The 23993-nt window shown below is 44.1% G+C and overlaps 1 protein-coding gene across 1 annotated transcript in view; it reads right to left on the bottom strand.

The window, feature by feature from the left end:
- The window catches only part of WDR44 (WD repeat domain 44), an 82107-nt gene that overhangs the window by 3049 nt on the left and 55065 nt on the right, over positions 1-23993 (bottom strand). Inside the window, exons 10-19 of the mRNA XM_036740274.1 lie at positions 22046-22197; positions 19472-19610; positions 18318-18382; positions 15650-15763; positions 11140-11262; positions 6651-6842; positions 6453-6554; positions 6170-6285; positions 4658-4785; positions 4172-4306 (exon numbers count right to left, since the gene is read on the bottom strand). Of these exons, the coding sequence (XP_036596169.1) occupies positions 4172-4306; positions 4658-4785; positions 6170-6285; positions 6453-6554; positions 6651-6842; positions 11140-11262; positions 15650-15763; positions 18318-18382; positions 19472-19610; positions 22046-22197 (1266 nt within the window). The remainder of the gene's footprint in view (positions 1-4171; positions 4307-4657; positions 4786-6169; positions 6286-6452; positions 6555-6650; positions 6843-11139; positions 11263-15649; positions 15764-18317; positions 18383-19471; positions 19611-22045; positions 22198-23993) is intronic.

Below are 23993 nucleotides of genomic sequence, written 5' to 3'. Positions count from 1 at the left end.
TGAAATGGAATCAGGAAAAGAACTAAGTTGGGGGTATTTATGTAAACATGCATCAAGGAAAAACTCATGAACTAATTCTATTAATCTGAAGGGAATGGTCATTGTGACAGAGGCTAAGCTGATGGTGACTTCTGCTAGAGAGCAATTCTTGACAACGTAGCTAATAATGCAAAGGGAATGTTTAAAATTCTTAGAGCAGACGAAAGAGAGAAGCACCAAAGTTGTTTCTATCATTTACATGCAACATGCACTTCAGAGAAACACCTTCCAACTGCCTTATTCCCATACAATTCTCTTTTTGCACCCTTTGCAAATCTTGAAATGTTCCTGTTTGATGATGTTTGTCAAGGTCACAGTAAAAAGTCCAACTCCCAAATGGTCCAGCTGAGAAGGACTAGGGGACCTAACCCAGGGGTGAAGAGCAAGGATCTGCTTGGACAGATGTCAGAGGTTGACCTGATATGACTTGGTGACTGGTGGGATAGGAGGTGAAGGAGAAGGAAGAGTCAAGAAGGCCCCCCAGGTTAGGAAGCTGGTTGGCTGGGGAGACGATGTACATGGAATGAGCAAAGAGCAAGTTGGGAGAAGAGGCTCATTTGTTCTGTTCTGTTTTCGGGGGAGAAGATGAGGTGGTTTTGGATGTACTGATGGAAAGGCCTGACTGTGCTAGCCACTAGCTGGCTGGTAATGTGAGGCAGGAATTCAGAAGAGATATTTTTTCCACAGAACTATGATTTCCTTGGTATCAGGACTGCTGATGAGGAAACTCCCTTTGCCAATGTAGATGAGCACTTCCTACGCAATTTCTTGGTTTAGAGAGCTTCCTGGGGGCACTGAGAGATTCGGGGATTTTTCCAAGCTAGTAGATGCCAGAGGCAGAATCTGAGCACAGGTCTTCCCGCCTCTAAGGTGAGCCCTCTACCCACAATGCCACACTGCCTCTCATGAGAGATTAGAGATGGGCATGTAGACTTGGGAATAATGTGATAACTGAGTCCATGTTAGTGGATGAGATCAAAGGAAAAGAGAAAGTTGCAAGTGTAGAGAGAAGGGAAGAAAGCCTAGGACAAAGCTGTCCCCTTGGCTCAAGGAGCTGGGTGATGACCCACCAAAGGGGAGACACAGAGATGACAGACAGATTGAAGGGGATGGGCTCACGGGCATAAGTAAAGAAGGTGGTCTTGGTAAGCAAGGATGGCCTTCATTTCCCCCACCAAGCAAGGAGTGAGACAGATATCATAAGGGGCCTGGAAGAGACAGCTTGCACAGTCACAAAGAATGATGCTCAATCAAGGGAAAAATACAATGATTATGTTAGAGCACTGAGGTCTCAGTTGAGATGAGACAGCAGATTAGGAGCGGGGGCCTAGTCAACAGTGGTGCAACTTCCTCCCAAAGCACGTAAGAAAGAAGAGATCAGTGAGATGGCAGAGCCGAGCTAGGGCTGGCCTTTGGTTAAGGCCTGAGTGCAATACGTGGTAGTCAAGCTTAAAACTGTACCAAGACTTTGGGGACATCCTGTCTATAGGCTCACATTTACGGAGGTGAGCGCAGGGAGCAGAACTGTTCACCGAACGCCGGACAGTTTGCCAAGTGTTTTACATACACTGTATCATTTGATGCTCGCAAAGACGATGAGCAGTAAGCATGATTAGCATCCCCTTTTTAGAGATGAGGAAACTGAGATCGAGAGAGATTAAATGGGCTGCCCAAGAGTCCCACATCTAGTAAGTGTTTGAGGCAGATTCCAAGTCCGGAGCTGTATCTGCCCAGAGATCACACTGATGATAAAGAACAGTTTTAGGAGGAGCGAGACAGAAAGATGGAAGCACAAGCAGTCACATTCAGGGAGGGACACTTCAAAGTGGGACATGAGGAAGGCGGCAGAGTGATGGTCTGCTCTAAGGCACAACCACCCCGTGTGGCTTGGATGGTGCTTGGGAATTAAGGGGGTTAATGAGCCAGGAAGAGGTCAGGTCATTGGAGAGGCCAACCAAGTACATCCATTAAGTCCTCAATCATAAGGGCAGGTGGAGATGACCGAAAAAGAGGTCGGCCCCCCCGCAGGTGGCTGAGGGAGCTGGAAGATGGCTGCCCTCAAACACTCACTTAGCTACCAGTGCTGGCCATGCATGCAACGGGCGGCCCATACAAAGCTTCCTTGTTATAGAGCAGCCTCGACACTGAGCTGGTCTACACGTACCTAATTTAAAAAAATTGTACTTTACAAGCTTTTCTCTAATCCAAAAAGCTTATTCTTCCAAATGGCCTCACATCCAGTTAGGTGCCACTTGAGAGACTCTATTTCTTTCTTCTACTTTCTACCTTTTGTATCACTAACCCTGGCATACCCAGCAGAGTCAGGGGCAGACAGGAGGTGCCAGATAAACACTGCTGACTAATTCCTCTGATTCCACAGCAAAGCATTTTGGATATGATCACATTATCCCTCCTCCTGGGGAGGCCGGGTCATTCAGATGCAGCCACGGCCTTGGTATCAAGTAGCCCCTGATGTCATGCTGCTAGCGGCTGCTTCTGTCCATCTGAATGTGGATGCTCCTTGTGACAGAAGGGCAGCTAGCAAAGAAGGGGCCCTACCTCCAGCTGAACTGTGATTTTCTCCTCGTGCTCTCTCCTGCCTCTCCCTGAGGCCCTAGCTCCTTTTCCTCTGGTCCCTCCCCTCTGCCATCTCCTCCCTCCTTAGCTAGATGCTGCCGTCCCCTTCACAGACCATCCAACAGCTCAACTCCTAGAAAAGGCTCTGTGTTCTCCCAGCCTCCACTCACTCACCTCTCAAGGCCTTGTTTAGCTTCCAACTCTGCCTCTCAACTCAAACTGCCATCCCCAAGTGCCCTGGGATGTCCCAGCTGCCAAATGGAGGAGTCTTTTCTAGGTGCTCCCCCTTGACTTCTCCGTGGCCTCTGATGCTGCTGACTACTTGCCTTCCCACTCTCCTCCCAGACTGGGGCCTGGCTTTTTTTTTTGGACACTGCTCTCTCCTGCTTCTCCTCCTACTTGTCTGATTACTCCCTCTCAGACCATTCCCTCTCAATCTCCTTTGCTGAGCTATCCTATGTGCTCCAAGGCCTACTCTCGATATAGGAATATACCCCAGAGTTCTGTCCCAGGTCTCCTCTCTATACTCTCTCCCATCAACAGCCTATGGGATAGAAATCTCTAGCAGGATGTCCCATGGGCAACTCCACCTCAGCATGTCCCTCTCAAACTCATCTTTCTTTCTAACTTGCCCATTAGTGTCAAGGGTACCACAATCCCTTCAATCAGCCATGTTGCTAACTCCAAGTCACCCATGACTCATCACCTGAATACTGCCCCATATCCAATCAAATGTCAAGTAACATCTCTCAGAAGTGTCCCTTTCTTTTCACTCAGTCACCACTCTTGGGCTCTCAACACCTCCAGCCTGGACTACAGCAATGACCTAATTCATGGTCTCCCTATGTAGAGTCTCATCCCCTTTCCAAAGCATCCTGCTCAGAGCTGCCAAATGGATCTTCCTAAAGTACAGGCTGAGGATGCTACTGCTCTGCTTAAGAGGTTCCAGTGGTTCCCCATGGCCTGCCAGATAAAACACAGACTCCTCTGTTTGACCCTCAAAGCCATTCCCAATCTAGCTATGATCCTAGACTGATTTCACATTCTTCTCCCTTACACATTCTAGGTTCTAGACCTGAGCCAAACTGGCATCTCCAGCTTCCAGGCCTTTGCCAAGATTAGCTCCCTTCACAGCTGAGCTCAAACACTGGCCCTTAGTGTTTCCCCCACTGCCTCTCAAGATCTCACAATCGCTCTGGGCTGTGCTATTATTGTTGTCCCCGCTGATCTGTGTACCTGCGCTTTGCCCCAAGTAGAACGTACTGTCCTTGAAGGCGGGGCCTGTTTTCTTATTGTCTCTGGACCCCCGGCACTGACTGAGTGCTTAAATGCTTCCAGAATAGAATTAAAAGGGGATTTCTGAGAAACGGAAACCGGAGAGGATGGAGACATGTTAAGGAAGCATGCGGGGCTTCGCAAATTCACTGCATCCAACAAGCAGAGGACATATTCTTCATAGACACCTGGGTCCTATCAAGTGTCCACTAAGCTATGTGGGCCTAGGAAATACCGAAGGGACCAAAGCAGTCAGGCCAAATTCAATGTAAGCACCTACCAGAAGGGATGGGATCTGATACTTGAGGATCATTATCTTTATCATTAGCTTCAGTCTTCTCAGACGGCATTTCCAATGATAACATCAAACTTGGGTTTGGAGCAAAGATTGCTGATGTGACAACTGCGTTGTGTGCTAGAGGAAAAAAGACAGTTCAGGAAGGCTAATATGCCATCAGAAACAAAGCCAGACTTTGAAACAACCAACGTTATGGTAGAAATTATACCCCATTTCCACTAAAATGTTCTTCAAAATAAGCATCAGAATTCTAAAAGCTAGGCCAAAAAAATTCTCCAAATGAACTCCTGAAAATTTCCGGATATTCCAGCGCTGTGAAATTTGAATGAACTCAATCAAACTTCTGTCTTTCCACTTCAACATTTGTAATCAAAGTTGATGCAACAAAGTCTCAGTAAGCAGACTTACCATCTGAAATAGCACGTTAACTCAAAATTGAGAACTACTAGAAGGAGGCTTCTATTTTACCTTTGATCCCTTCCCAGAAGTCATTGCGATCTCTTCTGACTGATGTAAACTTGCTTAGGTCATGGTAAGTACTCCAAATATAAACATATTTATCTTCTGAGCCACTGACAATGTACGTAAAATCATGGCTAAATTAAAAAAAAAAACAACATGGTTAGTATCTAGCAATAGAATTTTTTTTATAAAGACAGCACTGTAAGATGAAGTAATGCAGGCTGTCCGCAGTGTCTTACTTTTACAAAGTCTGACTTTGGGGACAGCCAGTATGATTGTGAAGTTTTCCTTTGGCTGAATATGAGGAAGGGCCTTTATTCTCAGAGAAACCACCTCTACTATAACCAGGCCCAGACCTGTGATTTCATCCAAGTAGGGAACTCCTGGTATGGAAGCTCCCTACCCTTGATGGGGATTGGCTACTTCTCTCATTCACAGTCTTCATAAGTCACTGGGGAAGCTGGGAGATTAAGTGACTTATCCACAGTCACTCAGCTAGTATGTGTATACAGGACCATAGTTAGTATAGAGGACCTGAACTCAAATCTTGCTGACTCCAAGACTGGCCCTCCATCTACTACCTTGATACTTTAGCTTTCGGCTTTACGGTTTAATTTTAAGGTTAGAGAGCTAGAGCCAGAAGAGAGCTTATAGGCCACTGAGTCCAACCTATCTCCCTCATTCTGCAGATGAGGAAACTGAGGCATACAGAGGATGAGTTACTAGCCCAGGATCACATGGCTAGTAAGCCTCTAAGGCCAATGTGAATGCAAGCCCTCCTGACTTCAAGTCCAGGACATTGGTTACTGCACCACACTGCCCCTCACTTCACCTACCCTACTTGAAGAGGGAAGTCCAATGCACACAATGTACCTGGGATTATGTTGTCAGTAAGGCCTGAGCTCACTTTCGGACTTCAGTTTTTCAGATTAAGTGGTATCATTCACATGGGTTTATATTACTTCCGTTGTATAGATGAGGAAACCAAGGCTGAGAGGTTACGCCTTTGCACATAAGAAGTCATATGGCAGAAACATTTTAGGATGAAAAGCATTCAAGGCTGCCATTGAGAGGAAGTCCCCTCTGTCAAATCTCAGAGCTCGTCCAATCCGCAGCAGAAGCAAGGGCTGGCTCATGCCACAGCTTCATTTACTTGCCTGAGGCTCCTCAGAGAAGTTGAGCCGAGCTAACAGGGCTGTACCTGGGGGGCACCTGCTTCCAAGGCTGGAGCTCATTTCTCACCAATAGGCCTTGGGTCCACCATTTGTGTACACAAGCTGGAGCTTGCAGGAGGTAACTTGGATTATAGCCTCGATGCTGGCAGGAACAATCAGTGTAATCTGGGGTAAGGTCAACCTTCTCTGGACCTCAGTTTGCTCTCTCTGAAAAATGGGGATAGTTCACTGCCTACCTACCATTGGATTTGGGAAGGATAAAATGAGATCGATGAAGTGAAAGTGTTTGGAAACATCAAAAATACCTTTTATCTAAGAGAGGGGGGATGCTCTGGGCATTTACCTGAAACTCGCTTTGATCTGGCTGCTGCTGTTCACATAACCTTTGTATTTCATAGACAATGACAAATCTCTAAGGTCATACAGTCTAATTCTGGAGTCATTTGAGGTCACCAAGATCTAAAAACACATCAAAGGAAAAGTTAAATTAAGAAATTAACTTTTCTGGGGGGCGAGGGAGAATGACAGCCAAAGACCAGAAGCCCCACCAAACACATGCATCCCATTCTTTGGCAGAAGACCCTCATAAAGCCCTGGCCAGGACTGTGGGCAGACACATGCGGTACCTTATTTTCTCCAGGTAAAGGTTCGATGCCAGTAATTTTTCTCCCAACTCTGTTGCGTCCTCTGGTAGATCGTACATGTATTTGCGTATGGTATTTCAAATGCTAAAATGAGGTTTTGAGCGTCTCTGTTAATTGTGACAACCTTTTAAAATACAAGGCAGCATTTTCTAACTTCCCCCATACCAGCAAAGCACTGACCTCAGTATCGTAGAAGATACATCGTCCATCGTAGGTGCCAATGACGGCATATTTACCATTCTGACAGAAATTGGCAGCTGTGATCAGTTTGGTTTGGCCATCCACCTCATTCCACAATGCCACTTTTTTGTCAGGAATGTTCCACAGTCGGAGTTTTCCATCCAAGGACCCACTCAGAAAATACCGGTCATCCTAAAGAAGAAAAATGACCTCTTACTTCAGCAAGTGCCCAACTCATGCAAATTAACTGGGTGTGAAGCAGTGCAGGACAATGGAAAGACTCAGGGAAATAACACGAGTTGGAATCCTGCTTTCTGATACTTCAACTATCTGACTACTATGGGCAAGTCATCTAGCTTCTCTGTGCCTCAGTTTACCCCAGAGGACTCCTTATGAAAGAAACACAAGGCAGATTATAGTTGACAGAAAGAAATAAAAATAATAAAATGGAGAAAGATTGGATTTAATGACCTTTTAGATCCTTTCTAGCTCTGAAACCATGATAATCTCTGATGGAAGAAAAATTAAAGCTTAAAGAACGAGACTAACAAAATGGAAGCCAGAGTTCTTGCCATACATATGCTTGGCTGAAGACTTCCTTGTTCCTGGAACTAATCTCCAAGAGGGAAGTTCATTTTTATCAATTGTCAGATCATAGATTCCAAGCTGGAAGGGGCCTGACAGACCACGCCCAACTCCGTCAATTGACAAGTAAGGAAAGTGAGACCCAGAGACTGGACTGATGTCACCCAAGGAGTAAGGATGCTTTGAACCCAGGTCTTTGGATTTCAATTCCAATGTTCTTTAGGCTACAGACTAAGGTGTCTTCTACCCAGGGAAGAGTTTATAGCCAAGTGTGCCTACACTGGTCTTTAAATTCTCTATCTTGAAAAACAGAATTCTCTTAGCTAGCTCTGACAACTCTTAGAGATACCTGGTTCACTTTAACTGACACTACAACTTAAGAAAATGTCAACTAGAACCCAAGCCAGCCTCACTTAACCCAAATTTTCAGAATAAAAACCTGTTTGAAGTTCTAAAAAAATGAGATAAATACAAAATAATGAGCTGTTTGTGATGAGTCCCATCAGCCAGCCACTAGGAGGATCCAAACTCTGCCCACTCCCACTGATGGCTGTCATCTCCGGCTGTCACATAACCCCCTTCCATCTGGGAACCTTTAAAGGCTCGACAGTCAAATCAAAACAAGTATGAATAAAAGTGATTTAATTTCCATAAAAATCACTTTAATAAACACAGTCCATCATTCAACAGCTCTTACCAACCTTTCCAAGGTTCAAAGAACAGAATTAGAGCTGGAAGGAACCACTGAGGTCACCTACAGATGAGGTATCTGAGGCCCAGATAGGGGAAGAGATTTATCTGAAGTCACATAAGTAATGCAAGGTACAGTCAGAATTTGAACCCAAGTCTTCGGACTCCAAATCCAATTTCTTTTGTTTCCATTTTTTCCCACTTAACCACTCTATTGTCCTTTGGAACAAGTGATGCCTGTGCAGCCTTGCCAGAGAGGAAATTTAAGATGAAACACAAAATAAAACAAAAATTCAAACCTCAAATCTTATTTCTTCCCCCCTCTAAAATGGGGAGGAAAAAGAGAGAAGAGATGGAAACAAAAGTACGTCTGAAGTACAGAGAAGTTCAAGGCTGCATCAAAATTACAATAAAGTTGAAGAACAGAGTTCTCAGATCATTAAGCTTTGGGTGGGGAGGGGCAGTGCAGGCCTGGGAACCAGGTCCAGTTGCTGGCTTTCTTTCAACTGTATCATGGGTGAGTGCGAAGAGGCAAAGCTTGGGAAACCTCAGCATGGCTCTCAGCGGCTCATGGCTCCATCTTAAAAGGCCCCAACAACGCTGCAATGGCTCGAAAATACATCTTTTTCCTTTGAGAAATGGGCTTCAACTCTCCCTACTTTCCCTCCCAGATAGTCTGAGGTTTCTATCATCGAAATGAAAAAGACAAAGGATGTTGAAAAGACCTGCATTTCTAAACTTTCAAGTACGAATGAATATATGTTCAATAAATTCTGGTCTTAACTTCGCTTCCTCTTCCCTCACTTATTTCTGTCTGTCTGTCTGCCCCAATTCTGCCTTCCTTAGCTCTCTACTCTCGTTTTCTGCGAGTGTCCTTATGGCTCTGTTCCCCCACCCCCAAACCCACATATTTTTATTTTATTAAATATTTCCCAATTACATGTATATTTTTTCTAACATTCTTTTTAAAAAATCTGCAGTTCTCTAAATTCTCTCCCTCCTGCTTGCCTTTCCCCTACTCGTTGAGAAGCCAAGAAATATGATGTCAATTATACATATGAGGTCACACAAAACTTTTTTCCATATTAGATATGTTGCAAAAACATACACACAAGAAAAATAAAAAAGTATCCTTCTCAGTATGTGCTCCGAGTTCATCAGTTCTCTCTGTAGAGAGTGACAAGCATTTTCTCTTAAATTTTTTTTAAATAACCAAGTTAGTTAAATTTATTTTTAGTTTCCAACATTCAACAAATTTTCTCCCCATCTCTACCCTCCCCCTCCCACCCCCGACAGCATTTTCTCAACATGCGTCTTTGGAATTGTCTTGGATCACTGACTTCATCAGAGTACCTAAGTCTTTCGCAGTTGATCATCCTTACAATATTGCTGTTAGTGTGCGTAACGTTCTCCTGGTTCTGCTCACTTCACTCTGCCTCGGTTCATATAAGTCTTCCCAAGTTTTTCTGAACCCATCCTGCTCACCATTTCTTATAGTACAATAATATTCCACCACAATCATATACCACAACTTGTTCAGACATTCCCCAACTGACGGGCATCTGCACAATTTCCAAATTCTTGGCCACCACAAAAAAATAGCTGTTAGAAATATTTTTTTACAAACAGGTCCTTTTCCCTTTTCTTTGGGCTCTTTGGGATACAGACCTAGTAGTGGTATTGCTGGATCAAAGGGTATGCAGACTTTTATAGCCCTTTAGTCATAGTTCTAAACAGTTCTCAAATGACTGGGGCCAGATTATGGCTCCACCAACAATGCATCAGTGTCCAAATTTTTCCACATCCTCTCCAATATTTATCATCTTCCTTCCTGTCATGTTAGCCCATCTTATACGTATGAGGTGGTACCTCAGTTTCCTGTGACTAATGATAGCTTTGATTTCTTCTTCTAAAAACTGTCTGTTCACATCTTTTGATCATTTAGCAATTGGGGAATGGCTCATATTTTTAATAAATTTGGCTCAGTTTCTTATATACTTGAGAAATGAGGCTTTTATCAGAGAAACCTGCTGTAAAATTTTTTATCCAGTTTCCTGTTTTCCTTCTAATTTTGGCTACATTAGTTTTGCTTGTGCAAAACCTTATTTCATACAATCAAAATTGTTTTACTTTCTGTGATCCTCTTATCTCTTTAGCCATAAACTCTTCCCTTATCCATAGATGTGACAGGTACGTTTTTCCATGCTCTCCTAATCTGCTTATGATATCACCTTTTATGTGTAAATCATTTATCCATCTTGACCTTATCTTGGTACATGGTATGAGATATTGGTCTGTGCCTCTTTTCTTCCAAACTACTTTCCAATTTTCCCAGCAATTTTTATCAAATGGTGAGTTTTTACCTCAAAAACTTGTATCCTTTTGGGTTTATCAAACACTAGATAACTACGGGCATCTATTACTGTGTACTGTGTGAACCTAATCGACTCCACTGGTCCACCGCTCTATTTCTTAGCCAGGGCCCAATTGTTTTCGTGATCCCCACTATGTAATAGAGTTTAAAGATGGGGGGGCTGCTAAGCCACCTTTCTTCCCTTTGTTTTATTGATTCCCTTGTTATTTTTGACTTTTTTTAACAGAGGATTTCTGCTATGATTTTTTGGTAGTTCTATAAAATGATTCTTTGGTGGTTTGATTGGTATGGCACTAGGATAAATAAATTAACTTTGGTAGAAATGTCGTTTTTATTACATTGGCTCGGTCTACCTAAAATCGATGAATATTTCTCTAATTATTTAGATCTGTCTTTTTTTGTGTGGAGACCCGGGTTTGCTGTGGCAGGTAGACCCCCAAGTATTTTATATCGTCTACCATTATTTTAAGTGGAATTTATCTTTCCATCTCTTCCTGTTGGGTTTTAGTTAACAATATCTAGAAATGCTGATGCTTTCTGTGAGGCCACCCTGCCTTTCTCTCTCCTATTCCTCCCCCTCCCCTGTCATCGTACTCTGCCCCACCTTTTTCCTTTACCTTTGTCATAACAGAGAGATACAGTATTTTGTTGTGTTACGTTTATTGACTACTCGTGGGTTAGCTGTGCTCAAAAAGCAGATAAAGCAGCAAAGGTTCTATACTTCTGTCCTAAGAGCAGGCAAGTACTCGCCCGGCCCTGCCCGGCCCGGCCCTGAGTTAAGCCGTTTTTTCCCATGTGCCAGTGACTTTAACAATCCCAGCCTTTGCTTCCCACACTTACTCTTGGATGGAATGCGATTGCAGTGACAAAGTCTATATGCTGAAAACAGCAGAGGCATTCTCTTCGGGAAATGTGCCACAACCTGACGGTTTTATCCATGGAAGAAGAAAGCAGGAAGTAGTTCTAGGAGAGAAGCCAGTAATCATTTCAGTGCTCTGATGAGAAACCACGCACATAACACAAGGTATCTGCATATGTGTACACATGCTTCTTTCGAAGGTACTACCAGCAAAAGGATTATGGACATAACCAGAACGGGAAATGAGACAAGGTCCTTCTGCTGCAGATTCCAGGGTTACTGGGACAGAGAAAGTGAATGCTTGCCCAAGCACAGAAGCAACTTTTCTAGCTCCCTCACACCTTCTATTTCCTTAGACTAAAGAGTGACTTTAAAAGGAAAAAAAAATCAAGATTATGAACTTTTCCTCTAATTTGGCCCATCAACTGAATGGTCACCAAAAGATTCTCTCGCTCCTGAACCAACCACTGCGATGCAGGAAAATGCCAGTGAGAAAACGTACGCCACCGATGCAGGGCAGGACCTCCTCAGTGGCAGTTGCCAGGGGCACCAGTGAGAGGTTGGTTCAGTGACTTGCCCAGGATCGTACAGCCAGGATGGCTGGACTTGAGGCCAGGCCTTCTGATTCCAGGGCCAGCCTCTGGTCATGCTGCCATTCCAAAGTAATGAATATCAATCATTAATAAACATGATGAATGCTTTCTGATAAGGAGCAGTTTGTTGAATATAAAAGAGGTCCACATAGATTAAGTAGAACCAAAATCATCTTAGGATCTTGCTTGGATCTATTATCAAATTCCAGACCTAATTTTTCTAATTTAGCAAACCTTTCCAGAAATGCCTAGCTAGCATAATGTCGATGTGCGGGCTGACTGATAGAGAAGTAGCATTTCAAAATGCATGCAGAATAAGCAAACTGAAAAATAACATACCCTAAGTAATATCACTGCTGGGTGTGCAACCCTTTCCATTTGGTGGCACTCTGGGAAATTTCCTGACAAAAAAACCATGGTCAGAGCACAAGGCCGCACCTGTGCCCAAGGCGAGTTCCAAAATCTCTTGTGATTCTGGAAGCTGGGGAGGGAGTTGTTATTGATGAGAGAGTGAGGGAAGATGGATGGTGCACCCAAGCAGAAGCAAGCCCAGAACTTATGGGTAGGGTTATTAACTGAGGCCATATTGCCCGCTTGCCACAAGATCCATGGGCGTGAGGTCTTAGTCACAAACTAGTGCACGTGGACATTGAGCTAGAAAGTGACCAGGCACCTTCACTATCTATGACAGGATTTGCTAACTCAGCTGAAACTTCTCAATTAAAAGCTTGTCTGCTTTGACTCTTCAATTTCTCAACAGACCTTTGCAACTTGGAGGAAAGCATAAGAAACATGAACAAATGCCAAAAATATTCTTCATGCCTCGAACCCAAAGCATTCCTTCATTAAGCCGCAGAATTTCAGTGGTCAAAATAACCCTGCAAATTCCAAAATCACAGTAACAGCTCTCATTTCACCCACTAATGTGGGCACTGGAATTTGAGCCACTGAGAACCAGGGTGATCCCGAGGTGGCAGCAGGGCCCTTGCTGCCTTCCTTCCTAAGTCTAACCCCTATGTGGACCTGAAAAAGAATCCAAGCCAGTAGAAGCGAAGGCTCAGCCAGCCAGCCTTTGCTTGAAGACCTCTAGTGATGGAGAGCCCTCTCCCCATGTCCTGTTAAAAGGCCTGTGGACAAGCCTCTTGGTAATCTCCAGCCACTGCCCTTTGGTCTGCACTCAGGGGCCAGGTTACCCTTCCACAGGACAGCCCTTCAAACACCTGGAGAACAGCTCACACGGTCCTCCAAGCCTGCTCTTAAGCAACTTCAACATCCCCAGTAACTTCAACCAGTCTTCATTATGGTATCATGTCATCCAGCTGTCCCCTTGGCCACCTGGTCATGTGCCCTGCTAGCACTTGGACTATGAGAATCTAGACTCCAGAAACTATGCCTCCAGTCTTTAGGGGAATGAATCCATGAATTTGTGGAACTGCTCTGGGACCGAGCTTCCATGATCGGTGACTGAAGGGAAATGCTCCTCTCAAAACCAAACCAGATTGTATATGCCATCAGAGCCCCACCCCTAGACCCTTTAGTCACCTCTCCTCTCCATTTGCTTTCCACCTTTTGCTCTGGGCACAGTGACCACATCAACAGTACCACTGCTTCCGGAAAGAGTGTGTCAATCAATAGGCCTCAGGATCAATGCACCACCCCTGGGACTCTCCAGACTCAAACTCCCCTCCTTGGCCACCATTCTCCTCCTCATCTTCATCACCCAGCATGTTTTAAGGGGTCTGATCTGGCTCCAATAGAAAGGAAGCTCCTTGAAGGTAGGGAATGCCTCACTTTTGCATTTGGATCTCCCATGCTTAGCACAGTGCCATGGCACACTGTAAGAGCTTAATAAATGCTTTTTTATTTATCCATTCTCATTCATTCATCTCAAGGCTCTTCACTATTGTGTCTACCCTCCTCTGGACAGTGTCTGGTTATCCGTGTCATTTCTAGAATGTGGAATCCAGAACCGAACACAATGCTCCATATGGGGTCTGCCAAAGGCAGAGTATGTACAGTTTGCCAATTGGCACTGTGCACCAGCCCTGCCTCCCACCCCCTGCCATCCTATGCGTAAGATCAGTTGCTGCTTGAGCTACCATATCAAAATGGTAATCAGTGAGGCCAAGGAAACCAGTTCAGGCTTTTACAGATGAACCACAGCATTTAACCATGCCACCCTAGCTTGCACCTGTAAAGCCAAGTTTTTGAATGCAAACCGAAATAGAAGAATTTTATCTAATTAGATTCAGCCCAACGTTTGCACTTACATAAAATCTTTGGGGAGCCTGTCATCCAGTGTCCTGGCTATGTTGTCTGGCTTTGTACCATCTATACCACTGATAGGGAAGCACGCTAACGCTAACAATGTCTTTACCCAAGTCAGTGAAAAAAATGTCAATTAACATAGGGCCATTCACCAAGTCACTAACATCTAGTCCACCTCTCTCTGGCTTGTTCACATGAACAACATGAGAAACATCATCAAATGCTCTGCCACCATCTAGAATCCCGATAAACCAGTCTAGTAAGCCCATCGGAAAAGGAATCAAGGTTGGTGAGAAGACCATGGCGGTGGCTCTCTGTGGAATCACTGATCCATCTTCTAGATGCTCACTAACCATTCTTTTTATCGTTCAACATTTCTGGTCCAGAATTCTGCTAGGAATCTAAGTCAGGCTCACTGGTCTAAAGTTCCCAGAGTTGGCACTCTTCCTTTTTTTGGAAAATCCGGATATTTGCCCTTCTCCAGTTTGCCACAACCTTTCCAATATCACTGATGGGAGCTTGGCGATCACATCTGCCATTTCTTTCAGGACCCAAGTATACTGCTTTTCTGGGCTTGGGGCCTCGAACCTCTCCTTGGCAGCTAAGCATTTCCTTACTACTGTCCCCCTTTCTTGGGTGCATCGACTCTCTAATTAGCTCTTTTGTTCTAGCTTTTCCAGTGTAAAGACTGTTCTCCTTGAGAGAGACAACAGAAACCAAAAGGGAGCTGAGCAGCTCTGCTTCCTTTCCCACACTAAGGCCTTTTTTCTTGTCCTTAGCCTGCCTTACCAGCCTCAATTCACCCTGAGCTTTAGTACTTCTGGCACCATTCTTCCAGGACTGGGCCAATCTTTTGTATTCCTCCTCTACTCTCACAATCTAAGACACTCAATGAGTTCCCTGTACATTTGTATTCATCTCCTGGCTTCCAGGCACCACTTCCTACTCAATGGAATAATTTCTCTTCATGTCTTCGGAATTTCATTCTTGAGGGCTCCCCATCCTTCCCAGGCTAACTTCCCATGTAAGGATCATTTTAGGCCATGAGATTCTACCTATCCTTTCTCTAAATCTGCTAAAAACTTCTCTCCCCAAATCAAGAGGCATGACAGGCTCCCCTCTGCTCTTTCTCCACTCCAAATCCTCTTCCCCAGCCTCCCACCATTCCCACAGCAACTAGCTGCTCCATTTGGAGGAGAATCAGTTTCCACCAACTTCTGAAGGACAGAATTAGCCTAGAGCCTAGCCAGATACTTTGCTTATGAGCCCCAAGAAGAGCTGTAATTTGCCATTATCTTGGACTTTGCAATGGTGGGAACCAGATCCATTTTGCTCAAGACTACAGTCATTTTTTTTTTCAACAAAAAAAGACAAAAGGGATAGGATTATTTAGGCAGAACTAAAAGCCAGTTTGTAGGACAAAAGTAATTTAGGAGTCTAAAGCTTTTGACTGTATTTTCTTTGTAGCATAACCACAAACAATAAACATATAAACATCCACAAACCAATAAGCACATGAACATATATTTCATCTTTTAAAGTAATCATAGTAATGAAGAACATTTGTTTAGTTGTCTTAAAATCCAAATGACAAGAGCAAGGTTGTGTAGTTGAAATAAGCTTTTCTTACTTTAGACCAGGAAAGATCAAGAAGATCTGCTGTGTGTCCTTTGTATTTGCAAAAGGGCCGCTGCCGAAACGGCGCGTTCTTATCATCTGGGTCCTCGTCAGCACCACTGCACACCTATTTAGGCACACAAACCAAGAGGAAAATTTTACCACTTCTTACATCAAATGGGACAGATGCCAGGCCCTCAACCCCAGGAGATGTCAGTCCCCTCCTCTGCTGCCTACTGCTTTCCCCTACCTCCATTTGATGGGACACTGGGGGCAAGCTCACCTCCTTCCTGGCTACTTCCTTCTATGCTGTGGCCCTAACTGCCAGCCAGCTCATTCCCCTAAGAGACCACATTCCCCCTCTGCCTCATATTCTGCCCTACCCCAAAGTTTAGCCAAGGGTTGGCTTTCAATTACCTAATCTGAATCCCCTAAATTAAAAGCAACATCTCACCCATGCTGGTCAAGCACATCAAACAGAGATTTATGCAAGAAAAGTATTCAATTGTTCTATATAAACAGCAAATATGCTCTAACTACATATCACGCTGGTGTGAATATGTATATAGATACATACATACATATATACACACACATACATACTAACATACTAATCTGAATGCCAAAGATCATGAAGATACTTCCAAATTTCAAAAATATGCTTAGTACATTTATAATACAAACCTTTATATAGTCTTAGAAACATTCAATCATTTATAATATTCTGTTTCAAGGATTCTTAAGCCTTTTTTGGAGCCATGGACCACACTACTCCCCACCTTGGCAGTCTAGTGAAGCCTATGGACCCTTCCTGCTCAGAGTCACTAAATGTTGTTAAATGCAGAAAAGAAAATACACAGGACTACAAAGGAAACCAATTATACTGAAATACATTTAACAAAATATTAGAAAGAAACAAGTTCACGGAGCCCAGGTTAAGAACTCCTGCATCATAACTAAACATTCTCTATATAAAAAATTTTTGAAAAAATTGCCTTTTAACTTGAGCTCAAGGGATCCAACTACCAGTATGTCTCTCTCCTAACTGCCCAAAGGAGAGCATTCCACCAGAAGGTTCTGCTGGCACCTAACGTCACCTATCCAAACACCAGTTCCCTATGTTATTCCCTTAAATGGGCAATACCTTCTGACTGCTGACTGCCTAGGGTACCACCACTCACTCACGCTCCTTTCTTAGAAATCTTCAAGTTAAGCTGGCCTCTTCCCTCCCATCATTGCTTATCAGAGCCTGTCCATTTCACTTCATCTGTCAGATCCAGGCCCTGTTCTCTGCTCCTATTGGCCCAAGCCCAGTTCAGACCCTCCATCCTTCCCACCTGGTAGTCTAGATAAGCCGTCTAAGCAGGATCTTCCCAATGCCACTCTCTCCTCCCTCCAATCCATCCTTCAAAACTCGACCAAAATGACTGGCTTTATGTATGGAGGTTTAGCTGTGCCACACCTGTGCTCAAAAATGTTCACTGGCTCCATATTGCCTAGCATGCCAGGCCCTCCACAAACTGGCCTCACTCTCCACACAGCCTACACACCTTGGTTCCCCATGCTCCTTGTGCTTGCACTGGCCTCCCTTTGCCTGCTTCACTCCCCTGAAGCCTGTGTATGGCATTCTATGCAATGTCCTGTGTTTGCATCCCAGCCCATTCCCCATCGCTAAGTTCCATAAAGCAAGGGTTTATGGAAACTTCTGTTTTGCTCAATGCCTAGCACATAGTAAGACCTTAATAAATGTTAGTTGAAGTAAACTGAAATCCTTTCTGCAATTTATAGGAGGGTTAATGTAGGGAGAGTCTGATAAAAATAAGGACACCTAAGTTCTAGGCTTAACTAGATGAGTGGACTTGGCAAAGTCACCTGACTTAAGCCCCAGTTTTCTTACCTCTGCTATGGGGACAGTAACAATCTGTTCTATAGGGTCCTTTAAAAGCACTAAAGAAAACGTGAGGTATCACCATTATGGCCAGAAGAATAAAGGCCATCATGATTCAAACTGTCACATGCCATTGCTGTGACAGTGGCCACCTGGCCATATCCACCCAGTCTGTGGACTTCTGGTCTACTCAACCCAAACATTTACAGTGTGGTCGGTCTGAATCATCATCTTTGCTCTTAGGGGCTCATGGTCTAGATAAGGAGAAAAGCTGAGCACCCATGAAATGAGTAGTAGATATGAGCTATCACAGGAAGCCACTGTTTTATTGTGGCTGGGTTCTTGGAGTCCATATTATAAGGTCGATTGACACTTTTGGGTTAATCATAGACCTAAAGTGACCCATTATCATCACCAGAAATGGCTAAGCACATAGTTGTGTGAAAAAATGTCATCACTCTGTTAACCAATGAATGAACAAATAAAGTTTGTTTAAAAAAACAAAAAAGGGATGGGTGGGCAGTTATTAGACAGCATCAGATGCAGAGATTAGTCAGCCCCCAGAACTGACCACACATGATTAAAGACCAGAGCAGTGGGGCATGGATGACAGGTTCTCAGGGAAGCTTCCACAGCAGGATGGGGCTGGAGCCTGGACCTCACAAATGAATATGACTCAGGTCAGTGACGAAAAAGCAACATAACCAAGGCATGCAGGCAGAAGCCACCAGCACCGAGAGAAGGCCCCAGAACCAAAAACCAGCCAAGAGTGATAGTGAGAGAGGCAACATACTCCTGCATCGGTATCAGATTTGGATGAATTCAGACTTTCTTGAGAAGGTGAAGGGGACACGCGTCCTAAAAAGAACAAAGAAAAATGGTGAAAAGGACACATAAGCAGATACCCCTGGAAAGCCAGTACAGTCACACCTCGTTTACCCAGCATTGTCAGGGAATGAGACAGATTCTCTGAATGAACGAGGGAATTTTCCTTACAGCCGATTTAATCTTTCAAACATCAAAATTTGCCTTAACCACTTACAATGAAAATGAAACCTTATTCCCTGCTATAGTAAATCCTCATTATTCACTGTGTATAAAATCCTGAGGGATAAATAAATACTGGTATGTTAAAAAAAAAATTGGACTGGGGCTGGGCACTAAGAGACCAGGATTCTATTCCTGGGTCTACTGCTAACTAGCTGTGTGACCTCGAGCAGTACATTACTAAGCCTGTCTAGGTCCCAATGTCACTCCTCTACCAAAGGAAGGTATTAGACTAGGCCATCTCTAAAGTCCCTTCGACATCTACCATTCAATGAGTCTAGAAAGAACAGGGCCCAGTGACCCATTCCCTGAACTGGGGCCCAGGTACGGCTTCGTTGGGGCCACTAAAGGTGAATTCTCCTTCATGAGGTGGAACCACAAAACAGGAAATGGCTGACAACGGGAAGGAACAAGGACTTCTTGCAGTCTCAATCTAATCTATTTCTTGGTGATTCAGGTGATTATTACAAACATTGCTTATTACACTGTACTGTGCTTGCTTTAGGGTTTGAGTATCTAGACTGTTGGACTCTGAGAGTTTCCTTCAGGTCAGCCTGCTCTCTTGTCCACTGTCACTGGGCCTTGCCTTCGTGCCTCTTCCTCTTTTGCACCCTCAGGTGTTTGGCCCCTGGCTCTCCCATCTTAAGCCGAGAGAAGGTTCCCAAGGGAAGTCTAATCACTTTGGACACAGTATCCAGGCAAGTCCTTTCAAATGTTCGACTGAGCACTGTTCCACTGGCTTCCCAGGGGCTCACGTTTCTTTTCTTCAAGCTTATGTCTGGGATGGAGGCTGCTCTGGCAAGGAGCAGCTGCTCAGTGGGCTTTGGGGCAGAGACAAGGTAGTACATTACTGCACTTAGAAGTCTTGACAAAATAAGGACCCTGTTAATAGAAAGCTACCTTCTGTATTGTATTTCATTCGCATATTGTTGAAATAATCAAAAGCATTTTTTAAGGCCCATATTCGCACAACATTGTCTTGTCCAGCTGAAGCAAGTAATCGTCCACAGTGAGAAAACTTCATGGTCCAAACCGCACCCTAGCAAAACAAAGGAAGACACAAATTTAACAGGGACAAAGTTGACGTAGCCATTATATTTTGGTCAAACGTTAAGTTAGAAATTATGTCCTTTGGGATGCGTGCTAAAATAAAGTATACCACCACTACCACCAAAAGTGAAAAGTCTGCCCAGTGGTGCAGCAATGCAAAGACAAGTGGTAGGAAGCGTAGGCAGAGATAGTCTAGGTTATCCCAGCTAGCACTTAATGCAGCCTAAGACTAGAAGACCCAGGCCTTGTGTCCAAGGCACCACGTGCCCAGACAGACTTCCTAAGTGCTTTGAAAACACAAATAATTAATGATCCTAGTCCCAAAGTGGATGGGGGTAGGGGTGGTCCTAGCACTCCCAAGGAGGGAGGGGCAGAGTAGTAGAATTCCCACTTGAGAAGCAGCACCCCTACACTCTGGGGCTGAGTATGGATACGAGGCGGCAGGGTGGGAATAGTTCGAGTCCCTTTTCCAGAAGCAGGGTTTCATACCATGTGTCCTACTATCCCCAGGAATAGGTTCAAATGGATAATCCTCTATTAGGTCCAGGATAGATAATGTTATGGTAAAGAGTACTACAACCAGTCTGTTCATAGTTTCTTATGCAGGCAAAGTCTCTTGGCAAGAGTTGCCAAGCTATAGAATAGCTTCCGTTTACTTCAAACAAGGTAGATCTGCTCTGTTTCCTTGATCAAGGGCAACACATAACTTTTCAGCAATGACGGCCACTTCAGGATCCTGAAATGCCTTTTCAAAGTCCAGGGCTCAGCTGCCGTCAAAAGCGGCTACTTTCAACTAGTAAGAGAGAACTCAACTCTGATAGAGACTTTAAAAAAGGGCGCTGCATAGTAGCCCCTATAATATGGGAAAAGGTATGTTGAGGCTGGTCCTCTCTCACGCTATCCAACACATATGCTGCTGTTTACACATTCAAAGCTGGTCGGTTCTCCAAATGGTGATCTGTGGTGAGTCTTTCTTAAGATGAAAGCAACCCCAGAAACTAAGTAATGACGCCTTGGACAATGCTTTCTTAAAATAAGGCAAACCTGTAGTTTGCTTAACACTTTGCTTACTTAATAAAGAAATGTATTCAGAGATTTAATTGTACAGGAAGAATGTCTCAGAAATTCAGTGTCACAACTAATAAACCCCTCTCTCCTTGAGCCATGTTCGAGATACCTATGTTCCTATGGAAAAAAGGCAAGTTTTATTTAACCCACTTCCTTTTCACTAAAATGAAATTAATCTTTAAAAATCACTTGAAAAAAAAAAGAAATCACTTGACATCTTGATAAAGATCTTGCCAGGTGAGGGCACTAGGAGGAATCTAAAGCCATAACAGCTGAGTCCCAAAAATTGACTCTACAAGTCCAGGAGGAGGAAGGCCTGGCTAGACAGCAGTTTGAAAAAGAGCTGGAGGGGCAGCTAGGTGGCACAGTGAGTAGAGCCCTGGAGTCGGGAGGACCTGAGTTCAAATCTGTACTCAGACGCTTGACACACTTACCAGCTATATGACCTTGGGCAAGTCACTTAACCCCAATTGCCCTGTCTTCCTCCCTCCAAAAAAAAAAGAAAGAAAAAGAGCTGGAGCTTTCAGTGGCCAACAACAGCTCATTAAGAGCCCGCAGTGGGACAGAGCAGCCCGCAAAAGCTAAGGTAGTGAGTGGAAGATCTCCTGGGATTAAGGAGGTGATTGTCCCTCTGGCCTCAGCCCTGTTCAGACCACATCTGAAGCGCTGTCATACAGGCACCAGTTCGGGCTGGACAGTGGTTAGTTGGAAGAGGACAACCTGGATGGAGATGGGCCTGGAGTTGGTGCTACCTAAGAATCAGGCGAAGGAACTGAGCACACTTAGCCTGCAGGAGAGAAAACTCCAGGGGAACACGACAGCCATCTTCATGCATCTGGTGGCAGTGGGATCAGACTTGTTACACCTGGCCCCAGAGGGCAGGACCAGGAGCAACAGGTAGAAGCTCTGAAGAGGCCAACATGCCCAGAGATCACTTCTTACCAATGAGAACTGCATGAAGTAGGCTTGGCTATCTTGGAGATGGGCTCTCCCTCACTAGAGGGCTTTAAGCAGAGGCTAGATGACCACTGGGCAGATGGACCGCTGTTTTGGTTCTCAGGCAGCTCAAGTGGTGCCATAGTGGATAGAGCACTGGGCCCGGAGTCAGGAAGACCTGAGTTCAAATCCAGCCTCAGACACTTCCTAGCTGCGTGATCTGGGCAAGTCACTTCACCCTGTTTGCCTCAGTTTCCTCACCTGTAAAACGAACTAGAGAAGGAAATGGCAGACCACTCCAGTATCTTTGCCAAGAAAACCCCAAATGGGGTCATGAAAAGTCAGACATGACTGAAAATGACTAAAAACAACAAAACTGACCTTGAGATCACTTCCAAGTCTAAAATTTCGTGAGCTTACCATGTGTTCACCACTAAGATCTTGAACCACTTTGATCTGTTCAAAGTCATAAGGTCCTTTGAATCCATGGGCCGCTTTGAATTTCACTGGTCTTGTGTATGGCATTCCTTCATCATCACTTGAAGAAGGATCGTCTTGATCAGTATGGAACACTGAAGAGGAAAGACAGACAGAAATGACCGCAGAGCAATCATCTCCCGCTGTCTATATCTACTGGTTAGGAGGACACTTCAATGAATTGGAAATTTATTGTGGCAGCTAGGTGGCTCCACAGCGCACAGAGTGCTGGCTTTGCAGTCAAGAAGACTTCAGTTCAAATCTGGCCTTGTCTACTTACTGTGTGACCTTGGGCAAGTCACTTAACCTCTGTGCCTCAGTTTTCTACCCTTTGTAAAACAGGGATAATAATAACCCTTGTGAGGATCAAATGAGATAATATTTCTAAAAAGCACTTTGCCAACCCTAAAGTCCTAATGGGAGGTCCCAAAAGTCTTAGTGCAGGATTAAGCTTGAATAGCTTCAGAAGAGCAAGTGCTCCAAAGTTATGAAAAGTTCATTCAAATGTTTCTTATTAGAATCTAGCCTACTTCTTGGTACAATACTTTGCTCTAGTCGATTTTCAAACTCTGTAAAGCCTTCCATCAGCCGCTGCTGCTGCTCAGGGACTGGAAGGATAGCGTTTGCAAACGTCACCTTAAGGGCATCCAAAGAATGAGGTGCTGATGCCTATAGGACAGTTTGGATGTGACTCCCACAAGAAAAAGTGGGATGGAGATGGAGACCGACCAAGTGACTGAGGTGGCCTCGACTGAGCCACTAATCTGAGAAAGAGTCACCCCGAAAGGGTCATCCATGCAAGGCACAATGACAGGCTGCCTCAGCTTGTTAAAATTAAAATAATAACATTTATTATGCACAATTCATAAAACTAAATAAGCATAAACAACATTCAAATAATTAAACATTCCAATGATGTTTTGGGTAAGTTTGTAGGATTCAGACATCTGAAGTTGTTAAAGCTTAAAACTGCACTAAGACTTTTGGGATAATCCATAAATGCTAGCTAATACTATTATTAATAAAAATAAATCTGAACTTTAAACTTCACAGAAAGATATTAAAGCAAAAATAATTTCCATCACTTTAAAAATACACAGCGCCTAGAATTTGTGCAGACCTCATAAGTCTACTTCTTAATGGGAATATTAAAATGTGGGCCCTGACCTAGGTTCAGGTCCTGCCTTTGGATACATACTGTGTGACCTTGGACCCTTACTCTTGTTCCCCTCTCAGTACCCTAGGCAACTCTCTAAGCAGACAAGATGCATTGGTTAAGGGAGCTTCCTTATTCAGAGATCCCTATACTAATGAAATTCTAAGTCTGGTCCAAAATCCTGATGGGATTACATAAGCAGCATGGCATGGCACACGGTGGAGGAAGACCAGGGCTCACGTTGGCTTCTGCCACTTCTTGGCCCATTTGGGTCATTGTTTTGGCCCCAAGGCAATCGCTAAGACTTCAGTTAGAACAGGGCTGCTGTTCATGGGGAACACACAAGCACCCCAACAAAGTACCCAAGGCACATAATCACCAACTTCGCCTTTACACACAGAACCCATGTTTTCCAACTCCAAATGAAGGCCCTTTTGACGATGTCATGATAATCTCAGATACCTAAGATAAAATATTCATTAAATAGCAAAGTCAAATGTTTTTTTTTTGGCAAGTGGAGACCATTAAAACATTTACTAATGATTCTAGGTTGCCTCAAGATAGGAACCATATCTGTTGCTCAGACATAATGCCTTCAGCCATAAAGTAACTTATACACAAAGGAGATAAAACGTATATGGCCACAAAGGTGTCTAAGCTCCCCCTCATTAAGTGTTTTGGGGATGGGATTATATCACACAATTTCTTTAAGTAATCGAATTCTTCAAAGAGTGA

The sequence above is a fragment of the Trichosurus vulpecula genome, chromosome X (assembly GCF_011100635.1).
Source record: "Trichosurus vulpecula isolate mTriVul1 chromosome X, mTriVul1.pri, whole genome shotgun sequence".
NCBI lineage: Eukaryota > Metazoa > Chordata > Mammalia > Diprotodontia > Phalangeridae > Trichosurus > Trichosurus vulpecula.
Note: the sequence above shows the minus strand (reverse complement) of the source record. Positions and strands in the feature narration are given on the sequence as shown.